Source organism: Rhipicephalus sanguineus, chromosome 9 (assembly GCF_013339695.2).
Source record: "Rhipicephalus sanguineus isolate Rsan-2018 chromosome 9, BIME_Rsan_1.4, whole genome shotgun sequence".
Taxonomy (NCBI): domain Eukaryota; kingdom Metazoa; phylum Arthropoda; class Arachnida; order Ixodida; family Ixodidae; genus Rhipicephalus; species Rhipicephalus sanguineus.
The window spans coordinates 12427220-12440557 of NC_051184.2; the positions used below are offsets into that span (position 1 = coordinate 12427220).

Sequence of the window (13338 nt, forward strand, 5' to 3'; positions counted from 1 at the left end):
AATAAACAAAGCCACAAGTGCGTTCGAAGCCCACAAGCACGAAGACTAGGCAAATCCGTGTACTACCCATCATTCCCATGGTGGCTGAACGATCGCAGCGCCAGAGTTCCCTCTAGGTCATTTTAGGAAACTCTATGAGCGAAGCAGGCCGCCGGGCGAAGCGCAGTTCGGCGAAAACGGAACCTTTGAACCACGCGCGCCGTTCCCCATGGCAACGCCAAAGAGGTTCTTTTTTTCATGAATCAAACAGAAATGAACAAGCAGCATTTTATTACGTCTCTTGATGTACGGAAGGTTCTTTTTTTATTGCAGCTATTTTGATTACTAGTGATTAATTGTATTCAGACTCTCCCACATCATCGGGATTACTTCCAAAATGTCCCACTCGTGGCGCTCATCGCGTGATACATTTAGCTTAATTTCTCGGTAAGTAGGGCACTGCTGTTGATAATACTGCTGTTTTAGACGTTGTCATACATTGAGCTTTCACCCTGACATAAATTGTTATTTGCCTTTAGTGTCCCTTTAAGGGGTATTCACACGAGGGAGAAATCCGCGGGGACACGGGGGGGGGGTGCGGATCACGTGACCGCGACGTCACAGATTAGTGAGTGGGTGCGACCCCCCATGCATCCTCGGAGGACACGGGGACCTTTTCCCCGACAGGACACCCCCGCGGCGGTGGGGGATATTAGACCCGAGAAGTTGGGGTGGCGCCGCCTGGCGGAAGGCCTGGATGACGTCACGGCACGGACTCTTCGACGCTTGCAGTGGCGCGCAGGCATAACATGATCTCGCTTCGTATGCTGTTCCGCTGTTTATGGTCGCTTTTTCCCTGTCTCAAGCTTCAGATGAATGACGAAAACAGCATCGATAATGTTCCTAGTAAAACGACAAAACGCTGTACATTTTTTTCTTTAAAATCGCCAACGGTGCCCGCGCTTTGTCGTGCACACTTTGAAAGGAGTGATCAGGTTTGTTGTTGTGTTGCGCTGCTGACCTCGGGGATGGGTCTGATTTCCGACCATAGAAGCCGCATTGCGACGGGTGTAAAAAGCAACGTCCCTTTTCTTAAATTCGCTTCACCTGGTTTGAGCGACCACAATGTTGTTGTTGCTGCTGATGTTAGTGTTAGAATTGCATCCGTGGCGAAGAAATCGCCGAGAAAAGTGCTTGTGCATTGTAAGCGGGGGCGCAGCTACGGGGGTAATATGGAAGGTGGGGGGGGGGTGTTAAACCAACTTCCCCCACCCCTACTAACGTGAAAGCCTTCCAAGAAGACATTCTTGGCGACTGCAAGCTAGGTAGAAGAACTTAGCCACCCCGAGCTCACAAGAGACAGTGCTCTTCCGGAGGCGGGCACATTCCCTCACCCTTTTGCACGCTGTGTGTCCCGCAAGCTACCGAAACGACTGCAAATTCTGCTCTGCAATTATTGCACTGTACCTAATGGGAGTGTGGACGCAACTCATCAATACCACGTGTGCCCTCCGTTTATTCTATCTGACAAAGAGTACAGCTTTCCATCATGGTGGACGCATTCGCTTTTTTCGTCTGACCCACGTGCATCGGCGACGGTCTTCCTCCGTTAAGCTGCACGGGCGGAACTTGTGCACACGTGTTACTACGCCAAGTAGTCCGTTTGCAGGCGATTGTTGACAGGCACAGGAAAGGCAATGACTACGGTGACGGGGCCCGTCAGCGCAGTACCGTCACAAAAGTGACGGGGCCCGTCACCGTAGTGTAAATTGTAATAGTAACGGGGCCCGTCATAATAGCGACGTACTTATAGTGACGCGCCCCGTCGTCGTAAAGCGGTGACTACGGTGACGGGGCCCGTCAGCGCAGTACCGTCGTAAAAGTGACGGGGCCCCTTTACCGTAGATTTTTGGTCGTTTTAGACGCCCACGTCGTGTGGTGTTCGTGGCGTAGTTGGTTGGCGCGCTCTCCATAGTATTATGGCTGCAGGTCGTCAGTTCGATTCCTCCCGGTTTTTTTTTCTTTGAAGTTATTCGTCAACGTCAACGTTACTGCTCTGACGGAGTCGTAACTTTTTCGTTCATATCTGCGGCGGTTAGAGAGCCCTAGCGTTCCTATGCAACCTCGGTTCTAATCGCACTGAATAAGAAAATTTTTCCGTTTTGTTTTCTTTTTTCAATATTTTTCACAATGCCGTCCCGAGCTTCCGGCTAATCAACAATAGTTACTCATTCGTGGTAGCACGGCTCAGCGTGGGAGAGCGGAGCCCGTTAATCAGCATGTCGCTGCGCCGCTGACGCTGCATATCAGCATGCCGTCAATGTCGCTGTGTCGCTGCGCCAATGTCGCTGCGTCGCTGCATTTTCTTATTTAGCGCGATTAGAACCGAGGTCGCGTAGGAACAACTAGGCTTGTGCGAATAGTAAATTTCAGGTCCGAAGCGAATTCGAAGCAACTTTGACTAGTAGCAGGATTTGACTTTCGGTTGAATGCAAGTGATAACCTGTAAAATACGTTAATTAAAATTTACTATAATTAGAGCATATAAGCCGGTATAACAAGCTTTTGAACTTAAAAGAATGATGAATCGATGTGAGGGTAATACAGTAAAACCTCATTTATTCGAACTTTTATTTCGAAATCCCGCATAATTAGAAGGATTTCTATGGCCCTGTATTTTGCAATGTAAATCTGAGTGGATAATTTGAAGCGGCGGTGAGTACCAGCACGGTTAACTCAAAAACTTTGGGTGCCATGTGCCAATTCCCGATCCCGATTTAGCCGCAAATCCGCAGAAACGATGGCCCTTAGGAGCCACAAGGCGATGCAATTAATGTAGCGATCAGGTAACAAAAGGCGGTCTCGTGGTCAACTGAAATGTGCGCCTGCGGAAAAGAAGACGTGCCTCACTGCAACACAGCGGTGACACGCGGGCAGCATGACGAATGCTTCTCTCAACGTCATGCGTCATGATTTACCCATTCTTTCAGGGAAAATAGAGAAATTAATAAAGGGCGGTCTGACGGAAAGCTTCAATGATCCTATTTTTCCACCCAGAACACATCGCGAATTCCGTCACACTGGTCATTATTACATTCTTTATTTTACCAGAAAGGATGGGCGAATGGCCGCATCATGACGCACTGACGCTGCGAGGAGCAGGTGACATGCTGCCCGTGTGTCACCACTGTGTTGCAGCGAAGCACGTCTTCTTTTCCGCAGGCGCGCATTTTAGTTCACGACGAGACCGTTTTTTTTCCTCTTTCTTTTTTTTTCTTGCACTGGCCTCAGCGAGGCCCGCCATTTCCCCGGTTTAGCAGCAAAATTCGGACCAAGTATTACTGGAAAAAACCCTTGTAGCCGCAAACTAGGAGGCACAGCAAACGACCACCTCTGATTACTTCCAGTAATACAAAGTTCCTTGCATCCCGCCTTTTGTATGTTTGATTAATTCGAAAACCCGCTTAAATAAATTTGTCACAGTCCCAGTGACTCTGAATTAACAAGGTTTTACTACATGCTCCTTTAACCTTGAAGTGGGGCTTCGCGGCAGTGCAGATTTCTCCTAAAAAAGTGTGTTCACGGTATAGCACACCTCCACTGCAGTGAAACAACCTTTACAGGGGGTTACATGCGGTTTATATATGTCTATTCGTTCATTTCGAATACTTTGAAATTTCCTAGAATTTAAATTCGTTTCGAAGCAAATTCGAATACTGTAATATTCGTTCGAATATTCGAAGTGCTCGAATATTCGCACAAGCCTAGGAACAACGCATCATCCGAACGCTAGGGCTGTCTAACCGCCGCAGACATGAACGAAAAAGTTACGACTCCGTCAGAGCAGTAACGTTGATGTTGACGCATAACCTGAAAAAAAAGAGGAAGAAAAAACGCGAGAAATCGAACTGACGACCTGCAGCCCTAACACTCCATGGAGAGCGCGCCAACCAACTACACCATGAACGCTTTTTTTTTCTTTATTGCCTCACACAAGTAACTACTACGCCACGAACGCCACACGACGAGGGCGTAACGACCAAAAATCTACGGTAAAGGGGCCTCGTCACTTTTACGATGGTACTGCGCTGACGGGCCCCGTCACCGTAGTCACCGCTTTACGATGACGGGGCCCGTTACTATAAGTACGTCGCTATTGTGACGGGCCCCGTCACTATTACAATTTGCTCTACGGTGACGGGCCCCGTCACTTTTACGACGGTACTGCGCTGACGGGCCCCGTCACCGTAGTCAATGCCCACAGGAAAACGTGACACCAGAAAGCCAGAAAACTAGAAACAGCAAAAAAAAAAAACGAGAGTCTTTCACAGGATACGCTTTTTTACTTACAATGCAAGGAGTCTTGAACGTAATACCTATTTATTTCCTTTTTATGTTTTCTCGTATGCTACGCAGTCTACAAGAGTTAGCGTTCCCGGAGTACATGCAGCAGCGTAGTAAAAAAGTGTGTGGTTCGGTTCCGTAGCCTTGGCTGTGCTGCCACAGAAAGTTATTTCTGCACGCGCAATAAACGCACCTGTTGGAAATCAGTGCCCGTACTCGTGCATGTTTTCGAGCAGCGCTGTTTTTCGTCATGATGCATTTATACCAACGAGCTTGCAAGTCACGTGGTCCGGATTGCAATAAACCATGGTCAGCGCCTGTCCTGTGTACTTGCGTGTTTCTCTGCGTACCCGTTGCGCCGGGTACGTAGAGAGGGGGGGGGGGGTCGAACTAAGGTGGCCCCCCATAAACAATCAGGTTGCAGAAACGAGAGAGCATCAATTGTTGGAAAAGGGCGAACCTTCGAGGTACACTTAATTAAAAGCGCCTCGGCGGGGACTTACGTCGTGCATTGCGTAGGCGGAGACTCTCCTGAGCTGAACGCCGGGGTCGTCGTGGACAAGGTTGTGGCTGCCGAGTTTGACCACGAGCTCGTCAGGACGCTGCCTGCGAAAGAGAAACTAGTCACGTGACCTAACATCACCTAACAGCTAGTCATGTTCCCGCCATGAACCACGTAACAACTAGTCACGTGACTCAAAGTCACGTAACAGCTAGTCATGTTCCTGCCATAAGACCACGCGGCAGCTAGTTTTCAGCTTACCACAGAAGCACGGCTCGGCGCGATAATCTGGTTGAGTACTACCATATTGTAAGACGCGTAGCGCCACCCCTGTAACACGCGAATACCACTGGTTGGAAGCATGCCGTGTGAGAAACGGTAGAATTACATTAGGGGTGTGCGAATACTGAATTTTTGAACCGAATCGAATAGCGATGAAACCGAATCGAATACGAATACGACTCGAGTACTATTCGAATAGTTTTCGAACAGTTAGGCAACCATTTTCAATAGAGCCCTGCAATTCCACAAAATTTTATTTGAAACAAATATTGTCCGCCACAGTGGATCATGGGTTACGGTGCTCGGCTGCTGACCCGAAGGTCGCGGGTTCGATCCCGGCCGTTGCGGTCGCATTTGAGTGGAGGCGAAATGGTAGAGGTCCGTGTGCTGTGCGATGTCCATGCACGTTAAAGGGACACTAAAGAGAAACAATGAATTGGTTTAGATTGATAAACTGTATTCTAAGAACTCTAATGTCTTTAATTTCACCATCATAGGTTTATTATTAGACGAGAAAAGTAAGTTCAAAGTTTCATTTTTAAATTTAGCGCCTAAATCTCCGCGCGTAACGTCACGGATTTCAATCAATCAATCAATCAATCAATCAATCAATCAATCAATCAATCAATCAATCAATCAATCAATCAAAAAACTTTATTAATCACATGAAGACGACACATCAGTTATGTTATAAAGGCAGGGCCCCGTAACTCGTGTAAGAGTTGTGAAGGGGGCCCTTATGTCATATTCTGTTATACAAACACAGAGCGCGTGAGAAAAGTGTATGACGCTATGAATATGGGACATTTTCATCAGAGAAGGGACGAGAGTATAAATGAACGTTGGTTAGTTTTGTAACAAGTAAATGACTGGTTCTGTTAGGTCTGTGGTATAGTGAACTAGAACCAGCTTCCTAGTTGTTATGTAGGGGGTTCGGAGCCCCGCAGCACAGGAACCACACGAGACAGCGGCTAGCAGGAGACTGTTTTATTGCTTTCTTTTAGAAGCGGACGAGAGGAGGCAGAGGAAGTTACAGCGCGGGCAGAAGACGTAACACGATATGCAGGAGCTGGGGACGAGAGTCTGAGGAAGGCGCCATGCGCGTGAGCGCGTCGGGCAGCACCGGCAAGCGAGGCACAACCTCTGGAGTGGCCGTGTGTCGGTTGATGTGCGCGTACACGACATCCCTTACCCCTTAGATGGGGTCACCGTATCGGTCAGGTGGACGCCGATCACGTTGGGGCCTAGGCGCACTTTGGTGCTGCGCGGAACCGCTGGGTTGGTCATCGCGAGCTTGCGTCGCACAAGTGTCCAGCCCGGCCTCAGCTTCGCTATGCTCGAAGTCGGGCGTTGTGGGCAGATCATGCGGCGGCGGTGCTTCCGCTGGGAGCGAGATCACGTACGGAGCCGGCACTGTGTCTTGTTGATCACTTGTTACCGGTCCGTTCGTTTGATCGTTCCGCGGCGAATCTTCTGTCGGGTAGGCCTCTGCACCTGGCTTTATGTGATCAAGGTGTCGACGAACCGTTCCGCTTCTTGACTTGATTAGCCAAGATCGATGTCCGAGTCTCTTTAACACGGTTCCGCCAACCCAAGCAGGATTCCCTGCAAAGTTGCGGAAAAAGACCGATTGCCCGATTTCTACCTTTCTTGGCAACTTAGCAACGCTGTGGTCAGTGGTCACCCTCTCAGCTGGTCGCGGCTGAATGCGTGTCAGTGCCGTTGAGAGCTCGCGGCCGAACATGAGTGCAGCTGGTGTTTTGCCCGTCGTTACTGAAACGGTGGTGTGCTGTTTCAGCTGAAAACGAGCCAGCCTGCACGCAAATCTGATCCTTTGCAAGTGCCTGTTTCGTTTCATACACCATTCTTTCGGCTTGCCCATTCGTGGCCGGATGATAGGGTGCACTTGTGATGTGCGTCACCCGATTCTTATTCAGAAATTCTTCCATTTCCGCAGAAACAAAGGACGGGCCGTTATCCGTGACCACCCTTTCGGGAATGCCGAAAGTTGCGAACAGGTTTCGCAGTTCCTCGATCAGTGTCGGCGACTGTATGTTCCGCATGGTGCGCACTTCGAGCCACTTGCTGTATGCGTCGACTACAATTAGGAGCATCCTTCCCTCCACAGGCCCAGCGAAGTCAGCGTGGATTGTGTGCCATGGCTTTGTCGCACGTTTCCACTCGGGAGCTGGTGCTTTAGTTGGAGTTTTCTGGTGCTGGCAGCAAGTTGCACAACTTTTGACCACCCGCTCTATGTCGTTGTCGACACCGGGCCACCAAAAAATAGCCTCGAGCGCACGCCTTCATAGCTACCACGCCCCTGTGACCTGCATGTGCTAAGTCGAGCACGTCTTTCCTTGCTTTCTCTGGAACGACCAGTCTGGCACCACGGATAACGCAGCCTTCCTGTAGCGAAAGCTCGTGTCCAAGCTTTGTGAACGCCGAAAATTCCTGCTTGGGCAACCGGCGTAGCTCTCCGTTTGAGACGGCTGTCATCACGCGGGATAACAGTGGGTCATTCCGGGTCAGCTCAGCCAGTTGACGCGGTGACAGCTCGAAACGTGGCGCGGACGCAAGCATAAGCACATCTCCCGGGGAGCATGGCTCATCTACCTGCGCGGGCAGTGGCAGCCTGCTGAGTGCGTCAGCATTTTGGTGCAGGCGTCCTGGCCTGTAGACCAAATCGTAGTCGTATGTGGCCAGTTTCAGACACCATCGAGTCATCCTCGGTGACAATATCTGAGGGATTTGCTTCTTTTCCCCCATGATGCCTAGGAGCGGTTGGTGATCCGTTAATACGGTCACGTGCCGGCCAGCGACATATTGGTGAAAGTGGCTGACGCCATAAACTACCGCAAGGCCCTCTTTATCGAGCTGCGAGTAGTTTTTCTCAGCGGTTCCCAACGTTCGTGACGCGAATGCAATGGGAGCCTCTCGGCCGAACGCATCCTTTTGAGCGAGAATTGCGCCGATGCCGTATGGCGACGCATCCACGGACAGAATGAGAGGCCTTTTTTCGTCATAATGCGCAAGGACTGTCGAAGACCGAATCATCTTCTTAAGCATCTCGAACGCATCCTGGTGTTTTTTCTCCCACTTCCAGGGCGTGTTCTTCTCGAGAAGCCCATACAACTCTGCAGCTACCATCGCTCTGTTCTCCAAAAAACGATCGTAAAAGGCGAGAAGCCCTAAGAAAGCCTGCAGAGAGGTCTTGTCAGTCGGTTTTGGCGCCTCGAGGATTGCCTTTACCTTCTCTTCGGTCGTATGGACACCTTGAGCATCGATTTTATGACCGAGAAATTGGACTGAGCTGATGCCGAAGCGGCATTTCTCTCGCTTGAGTCGCAGACCTTTGTCGCTTAGCCTCGTTAGGACTTCCTCTAGACGTTGCGCATGCTCTTTAACGTCCTTCCCGCTGACAATAATGTCGTCAAGGTAGACACTCACCCCCTGAATTCCGGCCAGTGTAGTCTCCATCATCCGCTGGAAGATGGCTGGTGCAGTGGATACTCCAAAAGGGAGGCGATTCACCTTGAACAGTCCTTTGGTAGTGTTGACGGTGAGCAATGCGGCTGTCTCGTCGTCCACTCTTAGCTGCTGATAGGCCTGGTACAGGTCTAGCGTCGAAAATGTCGTCCCACCGCGCAACTTTGCGAACACCTCCGCAGTTGTCGGCAGTGGGTACGCCGTCTTCTTGACCACCGCGTTAACTGTGCTCCTGTAGTCTCCACAAACGCGAAATGTTCCATCCTTTTTGCGCACCCACACCAAAGGTGTGGCCATTTCGGCGTGTTGCGTCGGCTCCAGGATGCCTTGTTTTTGCAGGCGGTCGAGCTCTTCCTCCATAGGCTCTTGGTAAGCTAGGGGAACTGGACGTGCTTTGCAAAACTTGGTTGTAGCGCCTTCTTCCAAGTCCAAGTGAACCAATGGACCCACGTAGCCGTCGATACCTTCCTTAAATACATCAGGATGGCGTGCGAGAACCTCCTGGATCTCTTGACTTGGTTCGGCGACCTGGTTTATTCCGTGAACACGGATGTTCAGTGCTGAAAACCAGTCACGTCCGAGCAGGTTGCATCCAGTCCCTTTCATTACCAGCAGGGGCAGCACGTAGTCCTTTGATTTGAAACGCACACGAACTTGTGCCGAACCGACGGTGTCCAGTTCTTCCCCTGACCAGGTGCGTAAGTCTAGGGGTTCTCTCGAAAGCTTTGGGGCGTTCGATGGCCACGTTTGGTGGTAGGTAGCCTCACTGATGAGAGAACATGCGGCGCCCGTGTCCACTTCGAATTTCAGGGGCCTTCCCTCGACTTTCACGTCAACGAGGAATTTAGGGCAGGGTTGTCGCCCACTCACGGCATGTAGGTCGTAGCACTTATCTGTGTCTTCGAGGTCGTAGCACAAAGGTTGGGCGTTAACCATGTGAGTTCCTTGCCGGGCGTTGAGGTTGCCTTCTTTGTTTTTCTTCTTTTTGGAGATGCAGGCGTTCTCGATGTGGCCCTTTTTGGAACAAAAAAGTCACAGTTTCGCCGCAAGGGCGAAGCAATGAATGCGATAGCAAGGAACTAATGCTATACGAAGTGAGGCTCGCCAATGGATACTCTCAGTTTGAACAGCGCTTCTGTTGCAAAGGCGGCCGAAGCAGCGAAGGAAACTAGCGTGCTTCAAGTGTCGAGCTGTGACACTTGATAGTTCGCGCTCATCTTCTTTTTGTTCGTTTAGCGGCGTCCCTTGAGCTCGAGTGGCTTCCGTACGCGCCGTAACATGAGCGCGGACATCACGGTGAAAGCGTGAAACATTCCTCTACCCCGCGCCACGAGAAAACCGCGCGAGCAGACAGCGGAAGGGCAAGCTTCTCCCATGCGCAAATATAAGAAGAAGCGAGCGAGCTCGCCGACGACTTTTAAATGCGCCCGTCGGGCTCCTAGCGCCACCTCGCTGGTAATGAAGAAACGCTTATTATCGCCTTCTGTCTCCGAGTCCGTCCAGCGCTAAATGGTGTGTATATAACGCTCGCCGTTAGCTACGTGGAGGATCTGCGTTTCGTGGCGTAGTGGATAGCGCCGCTCGCTGCGGAGCAAGAAGTCCCTGGTTCGATTCCGCGCTTCGGAAGCATTTTAAGTGCGAATGCACTTTATAATGGTGCATCCAGACGACGGGCCAAACCGCTCTTTTCGCCCGCGGCCTCGCCGTCACGTGACCCTCCGCTTCCGGTTGGGAGAGGCCGCGGGCGGCCCGGGGAGGGAGGACGCGAGAAATCCCGAAAACATTTTCACGGGCCGCCCGTACCGGCCCTCGACGGCGGCCCGCGCGCTCGCGGGGGTGGTGTGTCAACAAAACCGGCTTTTTATCATCTTTTTTTGGCAGCTGGGCACGCCGGCGACTATTCGAACACGTGTTTCTGTTTGAAAACAAGCAGTACTCGTTCTACCGTGCTTGTGTAAAGATGGCTACGTGGAGCGACGATGCTACGTTATACTTTCTCCCATTGGTGGAGCAGTTCCCGACAATTTTGAACGAATATATCTGCAGATCCTCGTCGTCCTCAACCGATAGCGCGAGAGCCATAGCCGCCAGGGATTTCTTTCGCGCAACCTCCATGTTCAAACTGAGAACTTCCGTAGCGGTACGTTCTTTCCTCTTAGCTTTCGTGTTGTCACCTGGTATCAATTAGGTCTTTCGCGCGTCTCGCGCGGTTCTTCTCAGTGCATTTCTTTCCGTCACGGCATTTTTTTCTTGTTCGCATGCGAAGCGCTCCCGACTTTCGCCTGTGGGCAGTGCCTTTTCCAATTTTCCGGCGCTTCCTATCCTCCTTTGTCTAGCTCCGTAGCCTTCGCTGCTCTCCCCTCCCCCTATTGTGACCTCTGTCAGCGACTAACCACACGCCAACCCTTTGACTGACGCCACCAACCTCTTGGGAAGCCACACACCGTGCTCTGCCCGCTTTTACACGCGTTTGTTGATGTTGTTCGTTTCCTTAGTTTGTCAATTTTTTTTGTACCATCACTCCTGGCTTTATTTGTTTGCTTCTTTTGCAAAATAGGCTTTCTGTTTCTGCCAGCTCTGTGTGTACTGCGCGAATAGACAGACGGCTGAGCGGAGCCTGGGGTCTTGAGGCGTGTGAGAGGCACGCGCACCGCGTGTGAAAGTCACTGTCGCAGCGTCGCCCACCAAGCTGCGGCGAGAGGCTTGAACTAGCCTGGCCCACGCATCTCCCTCTCGTTTTGGTCCTCGCGTGTGTACGGCGCAAGCGGCCGGGCCCCTCGCGGCCCCGGCGTCACGTGACTCAGCCGCCCGCGGCGGGCGGCAGTTTGGCCCGTCGTCTGGATGCACCATAAGCGACCCTGAATCCGCCGTCCCATAGCAACGGCGCGAGGAAAGGAGAGGAGCGTCTGTAGCAACGGCGCAGCGACGTCACACCCCACGTGACTGCGCGCGCTCCGCCTCCTCACCGCGGTTTGCGCGGGCGCGCGCCGGCTCCGCACCGCTCTTCTAGGTGGCATTGGGTGCAGTGCTTCGCCGCTCCTTCTCTCGCCGTTCGCTCTCTCTTCTCCCTGCGCCCCACTCTCCCGTCCACTGGCTGGGCGCCTCTCGAAATGTGTGCTCGAGACGCCGCTGTGAAACGCCAACGGCGACCACAAGGCTGAGATTATGGCCGTCAGGTACAATGACAACACAAACAGGTGCTGATGAATGTGTAAATAAATGGTTACGGTACAAATCCTCGTCTCGTCATTAATTTACGCCATTAAAATTACTGCGCCGTGTACTCTCGGCGCAAGAAGTGCATTCGCATTTCCTCACGATTCCCTTCGGGGAGGTGGGGGCATTTTTTTCTGAGTTATTTTTCTTTGGGGCCTTTATATATATATATATACATACTTATACATATACGGTGCATGACGGCGGCGACGGCGACGGCAAAATCCAGCCGAGACTGTCCATATAATTGCTATCGCAATAAAACGGCATTGCGCTGTCCTGAACTTGCAGGTGTCAACCTCGTGCCAGCCGTCGCATCGGTAGCAGCGCCGCTGCTGAGCCGAATGTTTGCTTTCCTTTTTAGACTGCGAAGTCTTGTGCACCTCCGCGGAGCTCGTCGCTCCCTTAAGCCCTCGTTGCTGCTTCGACGCACTTTCGGACGACAGTGCCAAGTCCAACGCGCGTTGAAAAGTCAAGTCTTTCTCCGCGAACAGTCGCTGCTGCAGATGCTCGTCGCGGATGCCGCACACGAACCTGTCGCGAAGCATCACATCTTGGGGCAGCATGGTGGGGTTCGCCAGAACGGCTGCGTGGCCTTCTGCCGGTGGCGTCGATGTAACAGACGTTGTCGCTGGCACTCCGAAGTTACAGTCAGCTGACAAGCTTCTGAGGGCTGCAACGTAGTTGCTGATCGACTCTTCCGGCCGCTGGTCGCGTCGCTGGAACACGTACCGGCTGTACAACTCAGACGGTCGCGGATCGAAGTGCTTCTGCAGAAGGGCAACTATGTCGGCATAGCCCACCTCTCCAGGAGTCTTCGGCGCGACCAGAGCGCAGGCAGTTTCAAAGGTGTCGGCTCCGCATAGCGTCAGGAGGAGCGCGCGCTTCTTTTGTTCGTCGCAAACGTCGTTCGCCACGAAGTAGAAGGTCAGGCGCTGGATCCAGGATGACCAGTTCTTGCCGCTAAAAGGCTCGATGGCGGCCTGCATTCCTCCAGTAGCCATGGGCGTAACCTAGAGAGCTGCGCACTTATAAAATTCCACTTCTCGTCGCCAGTGTTATGTTGGGGGTTCGGAGCCCCGCAGCACAGGAACCACACGAGACAGCGGCTAGCAGGAGACTGTTTTATTGCTTTCTTTTAGAAGCGGACGAGAGGAGGCAGAGGAAGTTACAGCGCGGGCAGAAGACGTAACACGATATGCAGGAGCTGGGGACGAGAGTCTGAGGAAGGCGCCATGCGCGTGAGCGCGTCGGGCAGCACCGGCAAGCGAGGCACAACCTCTGGAGTGGCCGTGTGTCGGTTGATGTGCGCGTACACGACACTAGTGGCTCGAACGGGAAGGTTCAGGCGTTCCTCTTGGCGAAGAAAAATCGAGGTGGCGCCAGTGCAACTTTTTCTTTCTAGTCGCCCCGCCCCTTCTGCTGTAGGCGCTTGCGCGCGTTTCTTGCGTGCATTTCTCCGCGTTCCGCGTCGTTGTAGCGGTGCCGTGCATTAATAGACAGTTTTAGTTGAGCGCCCACTACATATA

At 52.1% G+C, this 13338-nt stretch overlaps 1 protein-coding gene across 1 annotated transcript in view; it reads right to left on the reverse strand.

The window, feature by feature from the left end:
• Window positions 1-13338, reverse strand: part of LOC119404594 (chymotrypsin B-like) — a 104536-nt gene that overhangs the window by 24043 nt on the left and 67155 nt on the right. Inside the window, 1 exon segment of the mRNA XM_037671146.2 lies at window positions 4827-4929. Coding sequence (XP_037527074.1) covers window positions 4827-4929 — 103 coding nt within the window.